This window comes from Taudactylus pleione, unplaced genomic scaffold, assembly GCF_031769625.1.
Source record: "Taudactylus pleione unplaced genomic scaffold, aTauple2 ptg000003l, whole genome shotgun sequence".
In the NCBI taxonomy this organism is placed as follows: Eukaryota; Metazoa; Chordata; class Amphibia; order Anura; family Myobatrachidae; genus Taudactylus; species Taudactylus pleione.
In genome coordinates, this window is record NW_028284406.1 from 1283447 (window position 1) to 1303035 (window position 19589).

The 19589-nt window shown below is 43.9% G+C and overlaps 1 protein-coding gene across 2 annotated transcripts in view; it reads right to left on the bottom strand.

Annotated features, from left to right (window-relative positions):
* Positions 1-19589, bottom strand: part of CCDC180 (coiled-coil domain containing 180) — a 67096-nt gene that overhangs the window by 13002 nt on the left and 34505 nt on the right. For both annotated transcript variants that reach the window (XM_088452231.1, XM_088452153.1), the window contains 12 exons: positions 18274-18389; positions 16940-17066; positions 14876-15223; positions 13271-13512; positions 12365-12540; positions 10571-10751; positions 9321-9467; positions 8367-8511; positions 5976-6092; positions 5602-5700; positions 4528-4614; positions 458-645 (listed from right to left, as the gene is read on the bottom strand). In XM_088452231.1, the coding sequence (XP_088308357.1) occupies positions 458-645; positions 4528-4614; positions 5602-5700; positions 5976-6092; positions 8367-8511; positions 9321-9467; positions 10571-10751; positions 12365-12540; positions 13271-13512; positions 14876-15223; positions 16940-17066; positions 18274-18389 (1973 nt within the window). The remainder of the gene's footprint in view (positions 1-457; positions 646-4527; positions 4615-5601; positions 5701-5975; positions 6093-8366; positions 8512-9320; positions 9468-10570; positions 10752-12364; positions 12541-13270; positions 13513-14875; positions 15224-16939; positions 17067-18273; positions 18390-19589) is intronic.

The window sequence follows — 19589 nt, forward strand, 5'->3', positions numbered from 1 at the left end:
AGTGTTAGGCTGTGGGCTAGGATCGTCTAAAAACACTACGCAACATGCCAACTGGTCGACATGGACAAAATATCTACGTGGTCATAATGTCGGCAGCCCATTTTAGTGCTAGGCTGTGGGTTAAGGTAGGGTAAGGATCGTCTGAAAATGCTACGTCGACATACCGATTGTCAGCATGCACGATGTTGACATTCTGGCAATGTCGACATTTGACATGTTATAACACCCATTTTGCCATTCAGGCCATGTCGACATTCTGCACCACACCTGAAAACAAGGCCAAAACTGAGCAACTGGATAGTAGGACTTCATTATATACTGCCGGAACACGGAAACTAGGTAACTTATCTTCTATTTACGCTTCCCGAACTGGACGACTGAGAAATGTAACACAAGAACGGTCAGTGAGTGATCCACGAGACTTCCTCCCGTGTAAGGGCGCTGACCGCATACTCACTTCATGATGTTCTTGATCACACTCACGGCTGCATCATCTAGAACCAGTTTTCCAAGTCTGCTTGGACTTAGCAGGTTGTCTGGGGTCCCAAATGTGACTTTATTCTCTTGCGGCAATGAGACATCTGTGCGGGACGCTGCTGCAATTGGGCCCTGTAACGGGGCTTCTGAAAGAACTGGGCAGGGATCCTATGAGGAGAAAACGGAGTGAGAATAAAAGCAGCAGAATACAGGTATGGGGCCATCATCACTGTTATCCAGGATGTTCTGAGACCCAGCAAGGTGAATGGTGTTCTGTCATTTTGCCATACGCACAGACATGGCGCCCGAGTGTTATTCTGATAAACAATTAATTGAATCCAGGGATTGAGTGTGGGACGGGATCACTTTTTATGTTTTTGGTAGATTTTAAGCCTATATATTTCGCTAATTTAGGGACTGATTCAGAGCTGAACGCTCTGACCAGAGCGCTCGCTGAATCAGGGCCCTCCTACCTGTTTTAGGAGCGTCCTCATGGACGCTCGCATAGCTGTGGGTTACCACCCACAGCTTGTGCGAGCGTCCATGATGATGGTCGAGATGGTCAAGACCATCGCCTCAGGGCCGTCCACGCCCCCCCTGGCCCTGCATAACACCCCCCCCTGCCGGTCGCGGCTGTGACACGTGACATAACACCTGAACGCCGGTGGAAACCCATACTGCAAGGGCAGCGCAATGGAGGGCTGGGCTTTTCCAGCCCTCCCAGCACTAGTAACAGCCGGCGGAGCCTACCCATCATGTGATGTCACTGCGTGTGACGTCACATAGGTCCCGCCCGCCACCACCGCACCGCGTCATCACCCTGAGGGCCGACCACACCCCACCCCCGGACGCGTACCGACTACTGGCACCTCAGTCACACAGGCTCACAGCTCCAGGTCCTCCATGGCTGGTGACACTGACAGCAGCAGCACTATCTGCAGCAGGGTGTGTTTTTTTTTAGTCCCCAAGGTGAGCTGCTGGTTTTCATTCCTTAATACCAGGCTGCTGCAGTGTAGTGGTATATGTATTGATATGTATACATATCTTATATAATATTAAATATTCTTTAAAAAGTGTTTATAGATATATAATGTGTGCACAGTATATATACACACATATAAACTGTATGTGTGTGTATATATATATATATATAAAATATATATGTGATATATATATATATATACATATAAACTGCACATATATTTATATACACACACAGTATATATAATATATAAACATATACACTATATGGCCCTCATTCAGAGCCGCTCGCTATTTGCGGTCGTTCGTTCAAAAACAAGGGGTGGCTATTCAAATGAACCATTCGCTCTTTGCGGTCTGTTCACGCCTCTAAGTCTGAACGAGCGAACAAAACTTGTGGTTGTAATTTTGTAAAATACGCCCCCTTGCCGCTCGCACCATACGTCATGTCCACTATTTAATAGATTAATCGAGTACATCGTACAGCGTATGAACTGCTCGCTATTCTTGTGGTTGGTTTTTTCAACCGCTATTTTGCGAGCAGTTCTGAGTTAAAAAAAACCAAGTGACGTGGTCAATGACGCTGGTGGATTAATTATGCACTCCCTTAAAACGCCCGTTTTGACCTTTAAGCACGCCTGCGTTCTGATCTCCACTCCCCGTTTTCAAGCACCTTCCCCTGTTACCACCCACATACGCCTCCTTCTGTCACTCAAAATAGCAGGCATTCGCTATTTAGTGAACAGACGATTTTCGGCCGCACTGACTGGTTCACGCATGCGTATTACAATCCGTACACATGCGCAGATGTGCGAACATCGGTCAGAACGAACGAGCGGCCGCTTACGAGCGGCTCTAAATCAGGGCCTATATGTATATATACTGTGTGTGTGTGTATGTATGTATGTATGTATGTATATATATATATATATATATATATATTTAAATATACTGGGTGTGGATATATATACTATATATAAACTATATGTGTGTGTGTGTATATATATGTGTGTATATATATTATATATATATATCAGCAAGGCGGACGGCACTCCTCTGCGGATTTCTATAAGCAGATCACCACACTATGGCTCCATGATTCCAAAGTTTCAAATGTTTAATTACATTTTTCGTCAATGTAATCTGGCGATCTGTTTATAGAAATCCGAGGAGTGCCGCCCGCTTTGCTGCTATTTTTTTTCACAAACAGCATACACATTGGCCGGTGCCCTTACAACAAAAGGAAAACATGCAGTAGAGTAAGGTGTGGCACTCGGCGCAATAGCAGGCATAGACAATCGGATGTATATGCATATATATATATATATGTACACACTATGGACCTCATTCAGAGTCGGTCGTTGCTGCCGCACGGTCGTACAGGAAAAGGGGCCGGATATACAAATGATGCACACGCATGTTGCATCCCTAAGGTCGGATCGTTAGCTGGCCGACCAAGGGGAGGAAGCGGTCGGATCGCTAAAAAAACGCCCCCATCTCGTACGCATTACACGTCATCTCCGGCCATATAAGGATTAATCGCGAGCATCGGAACTGGTCGTAGAGCTTAAGGTTGACCTTACCCTCTCTTAAGCTCTACAATCATGTCAGTGTAAAACCTCCCATGTCACGTGTGCCATGACACTACTTTGTTAATTATGCACTCCCATAAAACGCCGTTCGCATAATTAGGCACGCCTGCGTTCGGATCTCCACTCCCCCGTTTTCAAGCACCTTTATCTTTCTGTCCAGGGAATGTTCCGCTGTGGTTTGTCTCTATGCACTGTATCACATGCAAAGTTGAGAATTTGAGCCTGATTTGGGTCATGCACAACTATAATTCGTACAGCGGCCATGTTCGGATGTCTGATGTGAACAGAGCCGTAACTAGACTTTTTGGTGCCCTGTGCCAGAAAGAGCATTGGCGCCCCCCCTATTTTTCAAATGGGGATAAAATGCACCTGAAAAAGGGTCATGGCCTCATGAGGAAGGGCCAGGGTAAAGACGGAGAAGCCGGGAGATGCTGGGGATAACATAAGAGGAAGCTACAAGTGAGAATGATTATAAAAAGAAAATTGAAAGGCTCGAACAGCGCCCCCTGCCCTGTGGTGCCCTGTGCGGTGGCACAGCTCGCACTATCCTAATTACGGCCTTGAATGTGAGTAGCCACCCATATTGTGCGACAATATTATGAATTACAGATGTGTCCTAGCTTCCTTGTGCGATAAACAGCCTTCTAATCGCGCCATGCCATGACTCCATAGCGACAAATTATACCTTCAAATGCGTCTTATTCACACAGTGATGTGTATAGGACGTCCAAGCAGCTTCTGCTGATTAAAATGATATGCGGCATGCCTGTGTTCTCTGAGCGTCTGCATCTTCATGCGAAATGCTACGTTACAGTGTTACAGCCGCTGACACTGTAACGTAGCATTTCACATACAGATACACCCGCAGTCACACACAGAACATAGGCATGCCACATATCATTTTAATCAGCAGAAGCTGCTTGTGCGTCCTATACACATGACTGTGTAAATAAGACGTATTTGAAGGTTTAAAAGTTGCACGGAAGACGCTCAGCGCTACCGAGGCATACGGAGCTCCCGCGTTGTGTGTGGCGCGACGTGTAGTGCATGGAGGATAGATGTATGTGGACAGATCTGTATGAAAAAAAAATATTCTTTGAAAAGGGCTCGTTTTCATTTTTAATACATGTAATCTATTTTTAAACTTTGTTTTCACATGATCACAAATCTGGGCTTTCAGTTCCACTGGTCGAGCTGACAAACCTGGTCACGACGCATGCACACAGCTGCAAAGACTGCCCGGCGAATCTGTAGGTTAACCTTTACCCTCCAGGCCATTATTACTTATTGCTCAGGTGCCCCGGTTATTATTATTTGTACTAAATTACGGTGATAAGTGGATTCTTCATCACTGTGTCAGCGTCTATAATAGAAACCCTACTTATTGCCGAAATCGGTGACCTACTGAGAAAAATGCCCCTTTGTCTGAAGTCTCATTCACCAGTTAGAATGTTTACAATACAAAATGTTCGCTTACCAGGAGACATGACAGATAACGGCTGCGTTTGCTCACTTCTTCCATGACTGTTTTCATATATACATACAGCTCTTTACTGGTCACTGCCTGTTACCAGAGGGAATGACGTGTTAATGTGACACGTTTAGGTGGACAATTATTATAACTGGTGCAAATACGGATAGTGTTCCCCATAAACCAACCAATCAGAATCTGTCATCTATCTAGCACAGGTTACAAAATGAAAGCAAACATCCAATTAGGTGATATGGGTAACAACACAGCTTTCATAATTATCTGCCGATGAATCCTACATTACTGAGCCTTTAGACAACAATGGGGGATGCAGTGAGGCTGGACATCACAGTGCACTGCAAAATCCAGAGTCATCGGAACTATTTTCTTTCTGTCTTGATCAGCCGAACTCCGAATGTGGGGGAAGAAAACATTTAAAAGCCTGAAGAATCTTTATAAATAAAAAAAAACTTTATTTTCTTTTACCTAATAATTGTTCTTTTTTTTTGCATATGGAACAGGCAGACAAACAAAATAAGATTTTTTTTCTTAATGAACAAACTGGTGAATAACAATTTTTGAGAACCTTCTATTCACTTAAACTATAGCAGCAAATTGTGTATGTGCCTTAATGTATTTCATTAATCGATTGGCATAAGAAATGACAGCCTAAAGCTGAGAATTAGAATCCGACCTGGTTGAGGTCAATTCAATTAGGTGTGAAGCCTGCGATACAGTGCACACTTCAGCCGCACTTACCATAGCCCCTGCATCACGTATTGTAAGACACAGTCCTATGGGGCTGCGAACTAAAATGCACGATTTAGGGCCGAAGCAGTGTGACGTTGCCGCCAATCCAATGGCACATTGCAGGCACTGCCTGCACATCTCCAAATCGACGCAATTGAGTCTTCCAGTGACACAAGTTGTCACATGATTTGGCTCAGTCTTCACGTAACTTTATAACATAATAGGTGGAAGCGGGGTAAAAGCAGACAGCCCCATTAATAAATGAAAGTATAGAAAGAAGCTCCTCTGGGTAGAATCAGTAGCTGGTTTCTTAGCACATTTACAACATACCTCTTTATCCATGTTGGGATAAGCACAGGCATCCGTCTTAATCCGGAGCTGTTCCAGGTAACAGTTTATCTGCTGAGACTGAGAATTGCTGGTAACAACCTACAGTACAAACAAATGAATGACTACAGGCAAAATTTTTGTTATTGCATAAAGGCAAGCCAAGGAGGAGAAATACTGTACATCTACCAACTAGTCTGATAAAGAAATAATTTGGACAGTTTCAAGGACAGTCAGTAAGATATTTGCAAAATGCTACCTTGGGTTATACTGAACATTTAGTACCATCCCCCTCCCCCTGCACATAATGAATTTATCCCTTATAGAGTGCCTGTTTCCTGTCATTCCCAAAGCTACTGTATAGTCCCCTCACTTACCAGCGCCTTCATCTTCACCTGCAGATTTGTCAGCAATTTCTGAACAGTCTCCAGGAAAATCGTGTCTGTAGTTAAACTGAGGAATCGGTCTTCAAACTTCTTTACGACCTCTGTGGCCTACGTCAAAGGACAGAACACACTACATTTCTACACCACTATACTGACCAGGTGATATGTAAAGAATAATTGTAATACCTACAGACTTGGGTATAGCAGGGATAGGTAGGAGCCCAGGGTGCAGACTAGACAAGTCGGAGACAAGGGGGAATATTACATCGGAAAATATAGCAGCATGCAGTGAGCAACTATATAATGATTTTTAAAAAATTTCAAAATCGTGGGTGACATAGCATGGTGAGCAGGGGTGTGGCATATAAATTTGCAATAGGGAGGGGTAATGGCAAAACTTCTCAGGGTAGAAAAATTCCTCTGTTGGCGTCCACAGACTTCATTTATGATGCGCTAAACACCAGACGTGCAGGGTAAAGATCTCTTTGGTGGTCCTGTGCATGGGTTTGCGGGGCAAATTACTGGAGCTGCGTTTGTGGAGGAGTAAAGTTTGCACCATTGGCACCGGCTAATGGTGGGATTTATGCGGAGGAGACCGTTATTCGGTTAGCATGTATTCGGCAAATGACTGCGCCTGTTTTTCACTTTGTACAGAGATATGGTTTACATGAGATAAACGGATGGAGAGGGTTCATTAACTGGGTCATTCCCTACACTGCGCAAACTTTTCCTCTGTGTAAAAGGACTAGAATTCGCCTCCATCTCCAAAGTGCGTAAAGCTCAGGTTTCGTCCTGTACTTATAAGTGGATGCAGATCACATCTTTCACACGGCAACCTATGTAACAAAAAGTGCCATGTGTAATGAACACCTAGAGGTAGAGTAAGAGAGGAAGGGGACCTGTGTGCAGCCTCCTTGCAGCCCCCTTGACATGCCAGCGACATGCTCCCGGAAATTTCTGTACTGCGCATGCACAAATCTCAGGGAAAATGGTGTCATTTACCTTTTGATTTGCACAGCACCAGAGCGGGATTCCAGAGAGTAAAGTATACTAAATGGGTGCAGAGTGTGTGGTTGGGCACCTATTATATATAAAGATGGAGATAGATGGCGATATAAAGCCATAGATTCTGTGTGGAGCTGGAGGGATCACGCACACAGGGATGAAAGTGGAAGTGAGACCACACCTAAGGGCTGCCGAGTGGTGATAGTACAAGAGGGACTAGACGGTCATTTGAGGCTGCCCTGTGTATACAGTCCAAGTGGAACTGTGGCAGCAAAAATGCCCAGTGAGCCAGGAGGCCAGGGTCAAGATCTGCAAGAGGCAGGGAGGACCATACATCTCTGAGACTGTGTTTATGTAAAGCTGTGGCAGCCAAGTCAGGCCAGTGCAGGCCAGGAGGCCGTGTCCATACCTGCAGGAAGAACTAGTTACCCATTATAGCTCAAAAAGTGAGGTAGTGGGGGACTAGGCTTCTATTATTTTGTTCCTGTATTCCGATACCAGTAAAGCACCATTTTTGTTCATTTAACCTTATTTAAGCACCAAGACCCCTCTACCGAGTTAAATTACCCCAGGTCATCACAAAATATATATATCAAATTATATTTTTTATGTCAAATCTGCAGAGAAGCAGTAGCTTCCAAATGCCGCCGCTTCGTAACTATACCCAATAATGTAACTACACCTACTATACCCATTAATGTGACTACAGTATACCCACTATACCCAGTAATGTAACTATACCCACTATATCCATTAATGTAATTATACCCACTAATGTCCTCTCACTCTTGTAACTAAATTCAGCCATAAACGAGACTATAAAGATTTAGAAGAAAACAGAAACAATGTAGCGTAATGAAACTTCAAGTGTCTCTACTGGTCTCCTTACTGGTGTCTTCTAACCTGACAAGTCGTTGCTGTAGTAGACAAGGGCTCCTGAGGGAATCCATTGATTTAGAAAAATGATTTGCCCTTGGATATGACACAAACCTGTTCTGGAACACAACTGTGTTCAATGTAAAGCAGATATGGGGTAATAGCCTGCGGACTGCAGGCATCGGCGAATTCTGTGCGAGCCAGCCCGATGTTTTAAAGTAGCGGTCAATTAAAAGGAAACCAGGTTGATTTTGCCTTTTAAATTACTGCTACTTTGAAATATTCGGCTGTCTCGCACAGGACTCGCTGATGCCTGCTGTCTGCAGGCTATTACATTTACCCCATAGTTACCAAGGTCACTGAAAATAAACAAACTCCTAAACCTATTGCACATTAAAGGTTTGGTGCAATATAAAGAAAAGTATTTAAAGTGACAAAAAGGTATATACAAACCAACAGTAACTCCTATTATTTTATGTTGGAGAACAGCTCACAAATTACCTGCTCTAAGCACTGTGATTCCAATCCCTCCAAATCCACCATGATGGACCCCTCGAAGGAGGTGATGATGGCTGATGCCTTGTGCAGTCTCTTGCGAAGATTCTCAATCTCAGCAGGAGAAAAGTTTCCACCCTCTGAGAATAACCTGTAAATGGCAGTAAGCATCGATGTTACACTCCTAGGGACTGATTTAGTGTTTGGCCCATTTTGAAACCCAGATGTACTTGTCAAAAAAAGTCTCAAAGATTGACGTTTTATGGGTGTACTTAGAGTCACACGTATCTCATGAAACACCCGACGCAAAACACACCAGTATTTCCGGCCTCAGGCGTACATTTCCGCCTGACGTTGGATCAGTTGTGAACGCTCACCGCCCCCATAGATGGATGAATCCTTCCCTGGCCAGATCATACTGCTGCACTGTAGTGGGGGCTGGCGGTATGACGAGGGTGGCTGAGCGCGCTGACCCTGTGTGTGGGACGGGGTGACCAATCAGGGGACACTGACGCCTGAGTGCAGAACAATGAGAGCGGATGTTACATCGGTTTGTGTTGTGTTAGCGGCGATTACAGTGATTGAGTCACCGCTGGATGTCAGGTGACTGATGGGCAGCCGGTGACAGGTGAGTGCGGACTCCCCTGAGGGCAGTCACTCATATACTGACTGCATCCTGCTGGCACAGCTAACAGTGGTCACCATCGGCTGTTGTAGCACTACAAGTACCAGCATGATGAGTGTGGCCACTGCTGACAAGAGGGGGAGGGCCGGAGAGTAGGGGTCTTAATTGCGCTGTGCCTCCAAGAGGTTTAATCCGACGCCCTGCCTGCTCCAATGTACCTTCGCCAATATGAATGAAGATCCCTTATCGTAAAAAGTGGTAACGTGCGCAGTCAGATATCGAGCAGGCGCAACGTGGAGTGTTCAATCCCCCCTTAGAGAATTCCCAGCATTTACCTAAAAGATTTGATGAAATCGGAGTTGGTGTCACACAACTTTCCCAGCATCTCCTCCACGTGTTGTCTGTAGGACCTCATGGCGGTTTGCACTCCGCTGACATGACTATCCAAGGTGGAGGGCAGAGAGTCGCACAGAGTCACCAGTCTGAAATAAAAGGTTTAAAAATGAAAAAAGAAACAGCATCCTTCAGATTAGCACACAGCACAATGGGCACACTGATTAGTCGCTGCCTCACAGCGCCGGGCTCCTGAGTTCAATTCCTAACCAGGGCGTGGAGTTTGTATGTTCTCCCTACATTTGCGTGGGTTTTCTCCGGGTACTCCGGTTTTCTCCCACACTCTGAAAATATACTGGTAGCTTAGTTGGCTAACGAAATAATGTACCACGGTGTATTTGTGTGTTAGACAGTACACGCCAATGGGCCAAGGACTGATGTGGATTGCAGATATCCTCTCTGTACAGAGCTGCGTAATGGGTGGTGTAATATTATTAAACGATAATAACAGGATTTTTGGTACTCACTGTTATATCCATTTCTTTGAATCAATCTGGGCAATAATATTAAATATTTGTCTTGTTGAGCACATTACTGAAAGACACTGCAGAAAGACTTAAGGCTGCACTACCATCTAGTAAAAGGAACATTTACTTAAGTCATAATATGGCCTCACTAACAGGCCTAAGGACTGGGGGCCTGATTCAGAGCCGGACGCTCTGACAAGAGCGCTCGCTCTGAATCAGGGCCCTCCTACCTAAAATTGGAGCGGCCTCCTGGCCGCTCGCATAGCTGTGGGTGACCACCCACAGCATATGCGAGCTGCCAAAAAGATGGTCGCGATGGTCAAGACCATCGCGACCATCGGGCTTGCGACGAGACCCTACGGTAGGGTCTCGCTGCCGCAAGCCCAGGAGTGCTTTTGGCTCTATCAGAGCCAAAAGCACTCCCATGGGAACGCCTCCGTCTGGGCAGCAACGCCCCCGGCACGCCCACCAAAGGGGGCGTGCTGTCACTGACCAGCCTTTGGTGCGAGATCCATAACGACGGCTTGGCCGTCGCTATGCGGGTCTCGCGCATGCGCACGACGGAGCTCCCTCCATTGTGCACATGCGCACTAGGGCACCATCGACCCGGTTGTGAGCGCTCAGCGCTCGCGAGCGGGTCTGAATCAGGCCCTGGATCTCATCCTATGTGTGACGCTGGAACTCAGCCTGTGTGACCAGCAGCATTGTGACCAGAAAATACTCACTTCTCTGACTTGTTGGTGTTCAGGAAAGTACTTTCCATGGTGCTGATCTTGCTGCGGAAGTTGTCGCTCTCAGTTTTCATCTTATTGATGAGTGAAGCGCTCTCTTCCTTCAGGTTGTTCAGCGCTTGTTTAATCCCCTCACAGTGACAATCGACGCGCTCTGAGTGAAGAAGCAACTCGGCTGGAAGGGAGAAAACAGCGCAGTATTTCATTTGTAAAATATATAGCAGAAGAGGAGGCATCGCAGGGGCAACTCGTTAGTGACGGGATGTCCTGATTTTGTCAAATGCCATATCACGTGTTTGATATATGCATGAAATACATAACCGAAGAACGGTATAGACGGTTCCTGCCCTAGGGCCTGATTCAATAGATATCCCGCCGTCTGCGAAATTTGCATATTTTCGCACAGCAGCTGCGTAAGAGATCGCAGCTGCAATTGCATTAGTGTAAAACTCTGAAACAGGTCCCTAGCACAGTCTACTGTACATGCGACAACAAAACAGTTTGGATAAAATATGTTGATCGCCATCTTGTGGTCATTATTGGTACAGCAGGTTGAGTCTCCCATATCCAAAATGCTTGGGACCAGGGGTATTTTGGATAACGGAATATTCCGTATTTTGGAATATTTGCATACTATAATGAAATAACTTGGGAATGGGACCCAAATATACACACAGAACGCATTTATGTGTTATATACACCTTATACACACAGCCTGCAGGTCATTTTATACAATATTTGCAATAATTTTGTGGCTCAAGCAAAGTTTGTGTACAGAAATGAAATTCATTTATGTTTCATATACACCTTATACACACAGCCTGAAGGTAATTTTATACAATATTTTTAATAATTTGTGCCTTAGACAAAGTTTGTGTACATTGAACCATCAAAAATCAAAGGTTTCATTATCTCAGTCATGCCAAAATTATTCCGTATTTCGGAATATTCCGTACTTATATATTTGGATATGGGAGACTCAACCTGTATTAGTTTTGTATTTCCCCCACCCCACTCCAAAAACACACCATAGTATTAGCGTTCCCGCTAGGCTGTTTTAGCGGGGCGCGGCGCCCTGCCCTCCTTCTGGAGGGCAAAAAGCACCCTTTTTGCCCGGCATCTACTCTCCCTTTCTGCAGCGCTTGGGGGCTGCCCGGCATGTCCGTAAGCGCCGGGCACGCCCCCAAGTATGACGAAAAGGGGACGCCTCTTATAGACACGCCCCCTTTTCATGACCACGCCCCCTTTTCGGGCGCGCGCATAAGGTTGCCCTCTCTAGCTCCGGCGCCCTGCCTGCCGCCGGAGCTAGAGTGAACACTATAGTATATAATTCATTAACAATTTTTCACATTTCTCACTTAACTAGTTGCCTTATTACTTCTAGAAAATAAAGTAAAAACGATCCCCGCTTTAAAAAAACAGGGTGTATGTTAAGATCTGTTAATGTATGGAAGCATTTCTAAATATGAGAAAATGACAAAACACTATAAATGCAGTATAATAGTAACACACCCAAATCATAAGGACGTGACACATGAAACTAAGGGACCGGCTAAAGGGTTATATAGTAAATGTATTTGGTGTCTGTGTCGGTAAACCTATCAATGAGATATGATTTATTACATAGCTTATCCCAATCTCTGTGTAGCTCCGTCAGCAGAGATCCAGCTTACTAGAGTTTGGCATCTGGAGCTCAGGGAGACAGGTCACTTATCACAGTGAGAAAGACCCAATACTAGGATCTGTGCCATTGTTATGTGCCCAGAACACTTAACCACTTAGCTATACCTGCTCTGACGTTGTGGATGTCCATCTCTATACGCTGGCTCCGAGGCTTGTGGAGGTGGTAGCGTAGGTCCAACTCGGATTTCAGTTTCTCCTTCTTGGCGAGAACAACAGTGCGGGAATTGGAAACGGTTTCCTCAAACCAGCTTTCTAGGTGCTCATAGAACCCCAGGCGGATTCTGGAAGCGAGATGAGTTAATGAATACACTGTACACCATATACTTTAAAGATCTCATAACCGGAATCCTTTATCCAGAAAGGTTCCTTAATACAGAAAACAAATTGCTTCTACTCAATGATCACCAGATGCTTCCTCCTACAGTCACTGCGAGGAGCACTGCTAAATGACTTACTTAGTAGGAGATTACCAGGGGCAGTGAGGGGAAAGTAAAGGGTAAGTATTAAATATAATATAGTGTACTCTGGGTATTCCAAATTACTGAAAGTCTCCAGAAAAGTTAGAAGCATCCAGAATAATCGATTCCAGACCTGTAATAGTAACATATTCCTAATATATGACATATATACTCCAGGCTGAGTGTATCGATCAGTGGTTGGCAGCAGCGAGAGACTCACTGATGCTATAGAGGTCATAGGCCTGCAGTGATATATTAGCAACCCCAAGCTTTCATTGCAGAATTTATTACATGGACTCCTGCCGGCCAATGTGTTTTCACCCATTTCACTTTACTTTATAGACTGGAAGTGAAGTGTACAGTGAAGACTGTGAGGGGGAGGGGGACTTCATTAAGAGCCAAAAGACGGAGATACTATGTTGGGACACGGTTTGTAAGAAGACATTAAAATAAAATGAAACAATTAGATCTATATTCTCAGGTCCTTTTAGTAATCTGACATTGCACACACAGTATGTCCAGAATAAAACAAGAAGTAATATTGTACACTAACTTTTCTTTCAGTCCAGCAATCAACTCCTCCATCAAAACCATTAGATTCAGGTTCCAAGGACATTGATCTTCTATAAGTGCCTCAGTGAAGAAGACATTACCAGCCATGGTCTCATCTTCTGCAGAGGACTTGGATCCAAGTTCTCTGCCATCTAGTAACACTGTATATGTATGGCCTTTGGAGGTTGTGAAGCTCTCCAGTACGAAGGGAGCAGTAGGGTTTTCCTCTACCGGTGATCTAATCTAGAAACAAGCAAGGTGGTTACTTTTCTGGATTCCAGTAAATGGGGCATCGGCAATTCACGATCCAATATAATCTCCTGGGTGGCCCAATGCACATCTAGGTGTAAACTTGGTAGACAACTGCACAAACTAAAACTTCTCCTTGTTGAGTGGAGATGTAGAAATATCCCACTTGGCGCACAGTACAAAAGGTGTAATCGTCCCATGAAAGCCAAACCTCTCATCCCGTTAGAACCACGAGGAACATACATGAAGCTGAAGTAAACAGTATTTTTGGAAACGCCTCATTCTTTGCAAGGAATGCTTGTCGACTGCACTCATCAAAATATTGTCAATATTGTAAACCTCATACAAGTAAGATGAGCTGGATAAACCCTTAGCGATAATAGATACCTGCATACACAAGGTAACCCAGTAAGAGCATTCAAACTGCAAAAATACAGGAAAACATTGTTCTTCTAGACTGCATCAAAGAAATAATACGATTTATACCCAATGACAGGCACAAAGAGCATGCTTAAACTAAAATGGCACCACTGCTCAAGCCCCTCATTTTCAAATATATATATGGAATTGTTGTTACCTATGATACTGCAAGTAAGTCAGTTCTATTAGATTTTAAATTGTACACAGACTGTCCTCATCTTACTAGTGCTGCATACACACGTAAAGATTTTCTGTCCAACCATCCAACTAGTTGATTGGTTGGAATGAAAATCTGGTAACGTATGGGAGTAACTGATGATCAGCAATTTGCTCCTAAATGCCAGAAAACAGATGAAAATGGTCGTCAGACAAGTTTGTTAAATGTTTGATCTAAACAAATTGTTCAAACAACAGTTTTTGTCCATTTTCCGGCATTTATGAGCAAATTGCTGATTGTCATTTGCTTTCATACCTTACCAGATTTTCGTTCCAACCAATCAACTAGTTGGATGGTTGGACAGAAAATCTTTACGTGTGTACCCAGCTTAAGTCCAGAAGGAATACAGAACATTTATGTTCCCTAAACAACTTTATATAAATGTCAGGATTTAGCAAAGCAATCATACGGTCAAACGTTTGAAGATTTCAGAAATGAGAAACTATAAAGTAATTTAAAAAATGTAATAAAACTCTGGCAACCGAGTAAAAAATATTGAATTATTAGATAATGTATTACAGAGTTTTATTACATGTAACAAGTAGCAACTATATTGTATTAACAAGCAGTTATGTGTATAACTTTAAATTAGGTGCGAATACTTTGAACATATATGGTGCGGCCACCTAAACTTGTAACCTCTAGTGTGGCCGTAGGGAGGACTTGAGTTTGCCCTGGCTGAAGTAGCACCATATTTCAGCAGGTACAGCATTTACTTACCACACATTGCTCGCTATCACGGCTCTCCGGACGCTGCGACTCAAACATCTCATTATTTTCATTATCGCAATGGTTCAGGTTAGGTGACTTCTCACAAGGTTCATCAGCCACATTTCCTCCATCCATATTCCCGGTGGTCTCTGTTTCAGGGGACTGAAGCGTATCCACACCAGTATTTTCTGCAGTGTGATCCCGGGAAAGACCAGCGTTGTCGTCTATGCCTTGTGAGGATTCCGCTGGTCTTGATACAAGTCCATCTCCAACTGGAGTGTTTGGTGGTTCTTGGGATGTGGTCTCGGAGCTTAGAATGTCTTTACCATCAGATTCTTCTAATTTTAAGGGCAAATCCTTTAAAAACATTGTAACAATCAATGAATCACAGACACATGATGGCAGCTTGAAAATCTACATATAGATTTTTTGGGGGTATTTTGTGGGGCCTTGTTCATTTATACGAGTGAGCTCTTCAGTGTCACCTGCATTTGGCCACACACCCTGTGATCTGGTTGATCTGATCGGCCCATTTGGCTGAAGACCATCAGTCAACAGGAAAAGCTGTACCTGTTGCGGTCTGGTCTTTGCTCAGAACACCGAATGGCTTCATCCGTGACAATTGGTTCTTTACGCGAGTGTCCTAGTTGACACATTCGGTATATGGACTAAGCGACTGTATCAAAAGAGGTACAATGTTTCTGATGGCCTATGATTACTCACACACAGCCATCAGCCAACAGGATTTCCCATTCAGCCCAATGAATAGATGTGGTTGGACTCTGATCAAGCCAACCACATATCACTGTTGTAGAGATCCATATATTCTGCTTAGTTGGTTTTTAGTACGTACTTTTAAATATTATTCTCCAAAGCAGTACAAGGCCATGGACAATGGTTTAGGTCTCACCTCTGGCATGCAGGCCGCTGGCACAAAACGGGTCGACTCTTCTCCCCTATTACTTCCTAATACTTCCCTGTTTACTATTAGCTCAGACAAAATTAAAAGAGAGTAGAAGCTACAAGAAAGAAGAGCTGTCATCAGGAAAAGGGATTTAACGATAACTTCGAAAAATGTCAATTTTGTATGTCAACTGGGGTATGAGATGGAATGGTTCAAGGTGACTGTCAATGGAAGGGGAGAAACGCTTAAAATTAGTCACCACCTAGGAGGTCTCTCCGGCGAAAGTCATCATCTACAGAGGTGGAGAAGAGACAACAAGGTAGCTGTTCTGCAGACCTGGTCCATGGAACCCCTGTGATGCTTTGCCCCAAGAGCTCCATCTGAAAACAGGACGCCCGCAGTTCAGGCGATAAGCCCTCTCAGGACTTTGCCTACTTGCATAAGCACCAATACTGCCCAGCAACGCCCCCTTAGCTACAAGTGGAGATGCAACTGAGGGAATCGGTATGTAACGCCGGCTGTCAGGATGCCTCCTGTCAAAATACCCGACAGCGGCATCCTGATGGTTGGTATCCCAATCGGATAACTATACTTACCCTCCCCCCTTCTCCCCCTAACCTTCCCTTCTTGTAGCCTAACCCTCCCCACCACGCACCCTAACCCTTCCTGTTAGTGCCTGAACCTAAGTCTCCCCCCTTAGTGCCTAACCTTCCCCCCCCCCCCCCACCCGGTGGTGCCTAACCCTAACCACCCCTAGGGGTGCCTAACCCTAAAAAAATAACTAACACTAAACCCGCTATGCCACCTAAAAGTAACCCCCCCCCCCTGCAACTAACAGTCAAGAAGGCCCTGGCCTTACCTGGTTCGGGCTGGTGTCTGTCTGTATTCCGGCATCGGGATTAAGATAGGCATCAGTATTACGACGCCTATCTTAAGTCCTGCGTTGGACTTCCAGCGTCGGGATTTAGTCCGCCGGCATCCAGTCCGCCGGTCTGCCAACTACATCCTGCAACTGAGTTGCGTACGACACCGCATTGTACATACTTCGTACATTCTGCTGCGGATCAGACGCAGTGCAAAAACACGCACGATACACCCGCAAACCCGACCTCCGTTTATCTCAGCACCAGGCCCTTTGTGCTCTGGCGTTGCAGACATTTGGGCCTCACCTGTCCATACACCTCTTTACAGCTGAAGAATTTGCTGACAGATGAGCTATAAGCCAGTAATTCAGCCAGAACCATGGCAGGATAGGATTCACTGATGGTAACTTGCCTTTCATGAAATTTCTCGTATCTGTTCAGTGAAGAAAGAGATATTCATATTAAGACAGAATTCAACACCTATATTGTGTACTTTAAATGTCTATAGTACACAAACATCATGACTTTATGCAAAATATCCTGTAGATATATCCTTATACTTAGAGGAAAGTGTTGGCTCTCTAGTAGAATAACTTATTTTGGTGATAGTGATGTCATTTGTCACATGACCCTTTGTAAAAAAATGAAGGAATATCTGACAGTCGGTCATGTAAGGCCCATCAAACAACTTTCTTTGTCTGATACCGATACTTCTCTATTTTATTATAATGAATAATACTACTTACCTATTAATATCAGTCATAACAGACTTACGGAGCGATACCAGATAAACAATTAAATAAACAGGAGAAATGATACACACAATGCTAACAAAGTATATGGTATTCTCACTAGTTTTGGAGGAAAATAAGGGTAACAATTTTATTTTATTTCCTGGACGTATGTTCTCGTGAGCTTAAGTGACTTTTCCCTCTGAAGAAGTTACTATCATTGTGATGAAATGCGAGAGTGTTATAACCAAACATTTACATTGTATATCCTTGTTCTCCTGAACTTAAATGACTTCTCAGTCTCCCAAACTCTGCTAAATAAGCAAAAGGATATAAAATGCAAGTAAACCCACTATCTACACACAAAGTACCCACTCACTGAGGCACAAATACAAGGGTATGTTGTCACATTGTGATAGTGAGGTCTCTGTTGTCTAGTGAACAGACAAGCTCATTGGTCTGCCCAGCAAATATCAATAGTCTCCGATCTTTGGAACTGCCTCTGGAGATTAGAAGTGTGCCTCAATGTGAAAATAGACAGGCGTGGCTGGCGTTAATGCACACACCAACCCAACCAATAAAGTATTGCCCATGCTCATTATTTAAGAATATTTTTCAAAAGGCTTATTACACATTGAACAAATAGGACGTCTAATTTTGTGAATTTCCTGTCGTGACTCTTCATCAAATATAAATAGTTCCTGCATGAAGGGCTGTGTACTGTATATACATACTACTACAGGCAGGAAGTCACTGCTCATAGGCAAATTTATTCCCTACATTCTCACCTTTATCTAAAACATCTTGTGTGTTGATCAGTAGTAACTATTCAAGGTAAAGAGGCGTACATTTACATTCAGTGGTCTTTTATCAGGTGACATACAACGCTCATGTGGTCTCAGAACTCACCCTGTTTTAATGTCCTGCAAACATGCCTTTGCCTTCCCCATAACGACAGACAACTGGTCCCTGGTGCTCTCCTGTCTCAGAGTGTCCAGTATAATGTCCAGATTAGCTTCCTTTGCCTGTATGTACAATAGACAGAACAATGAGTTATTAGGAGAGCAGAGGTGGATATATAAGATGAGCTGGAAGTAAGGAATAAGAAGATAGAAGAGGAGCGTTATAATACACAGAGAGCGGGAGATATAAGATGGGCTGGAAGTAAGGAATAAGAAGATAGAAGAGGAGCGTTATAATACACAGAGAGTGGGAGATATAAGATGGGCTGGAAGTAAGGAATAAGAAGATAGAAGAGGAGCGTTATAATACACAGAGAGTGGGAGATATAAGATGGGCTGGAAGTAAGGAATAAGAAGATAGAAGAGGAGCGTTATAATACACAGAGAGCGGGAGATATAAGATGGGCTGGAAGTAAGGAATAAGAAGATAGAAGAGGAGTGTTATAATACACAGAGAGCGGGAGATATAAGATGGGCTGGAAGTAAGGAATAAGAAGATAGAAGAGGAGTGTTATAATACACAGAGAGGGGGAGATATAAGATGGGCTGGAAGTAAGGAGTAAGAAGATAGAAGAGGAGTGTTATAATACACAGAGCGGGAGATATAAGATGGGCTGGAAGTAAGGAATAAGAAGATAGAAGAGGAGCATTATAATACACAGAGAGCGGGAGATATAAGATGGGCTGGAAGTAAGGAATAAGAAGATAGAAGAGGAGCTTTATAATACACAGAGAGCGGGAGATAGAAGATGGGCTGGAAGTAAGGAATAAGAAGAAGGAAGAGGAGCGTTATAATACACAGAGAGGGGGAGATATAAGATGGGCAGGAAGTAAGGAATAAGAAGATAGAAGAGGAGCGTTATAATACACAGAGAGCGGGAGATATAAGATGGGCTGGAAGTAAGGAATAAGAAGATAGAAGAGGAGCATTATAATACACAGAGAGCGGGAGATAGAAGATGAGCTGGAAGTAAGGAATAAGAAGATAGAAGAGGAGCTTTATAATACACAGAGAGCGGGAGATAGAAGATGGGCTGGAAGTAAGGAATAAGAAGAAGGAAGAGGAGCGTTATAATACACAGAGAGCGGGAGATAGAAGATGGGCTGGAAGTAAGGAATAAGAAGATAGAAGAGGAGCGTTATAATACACAGAGAGCGGGAGATAGAAGATGGGCTGGAAGTAAGGAATAAGAAGATAGAAGAGGAGCGTTATAATACACAGAGAGCGGGAGATAGAAGATGGCCTGGAAATAAGGAATAAGA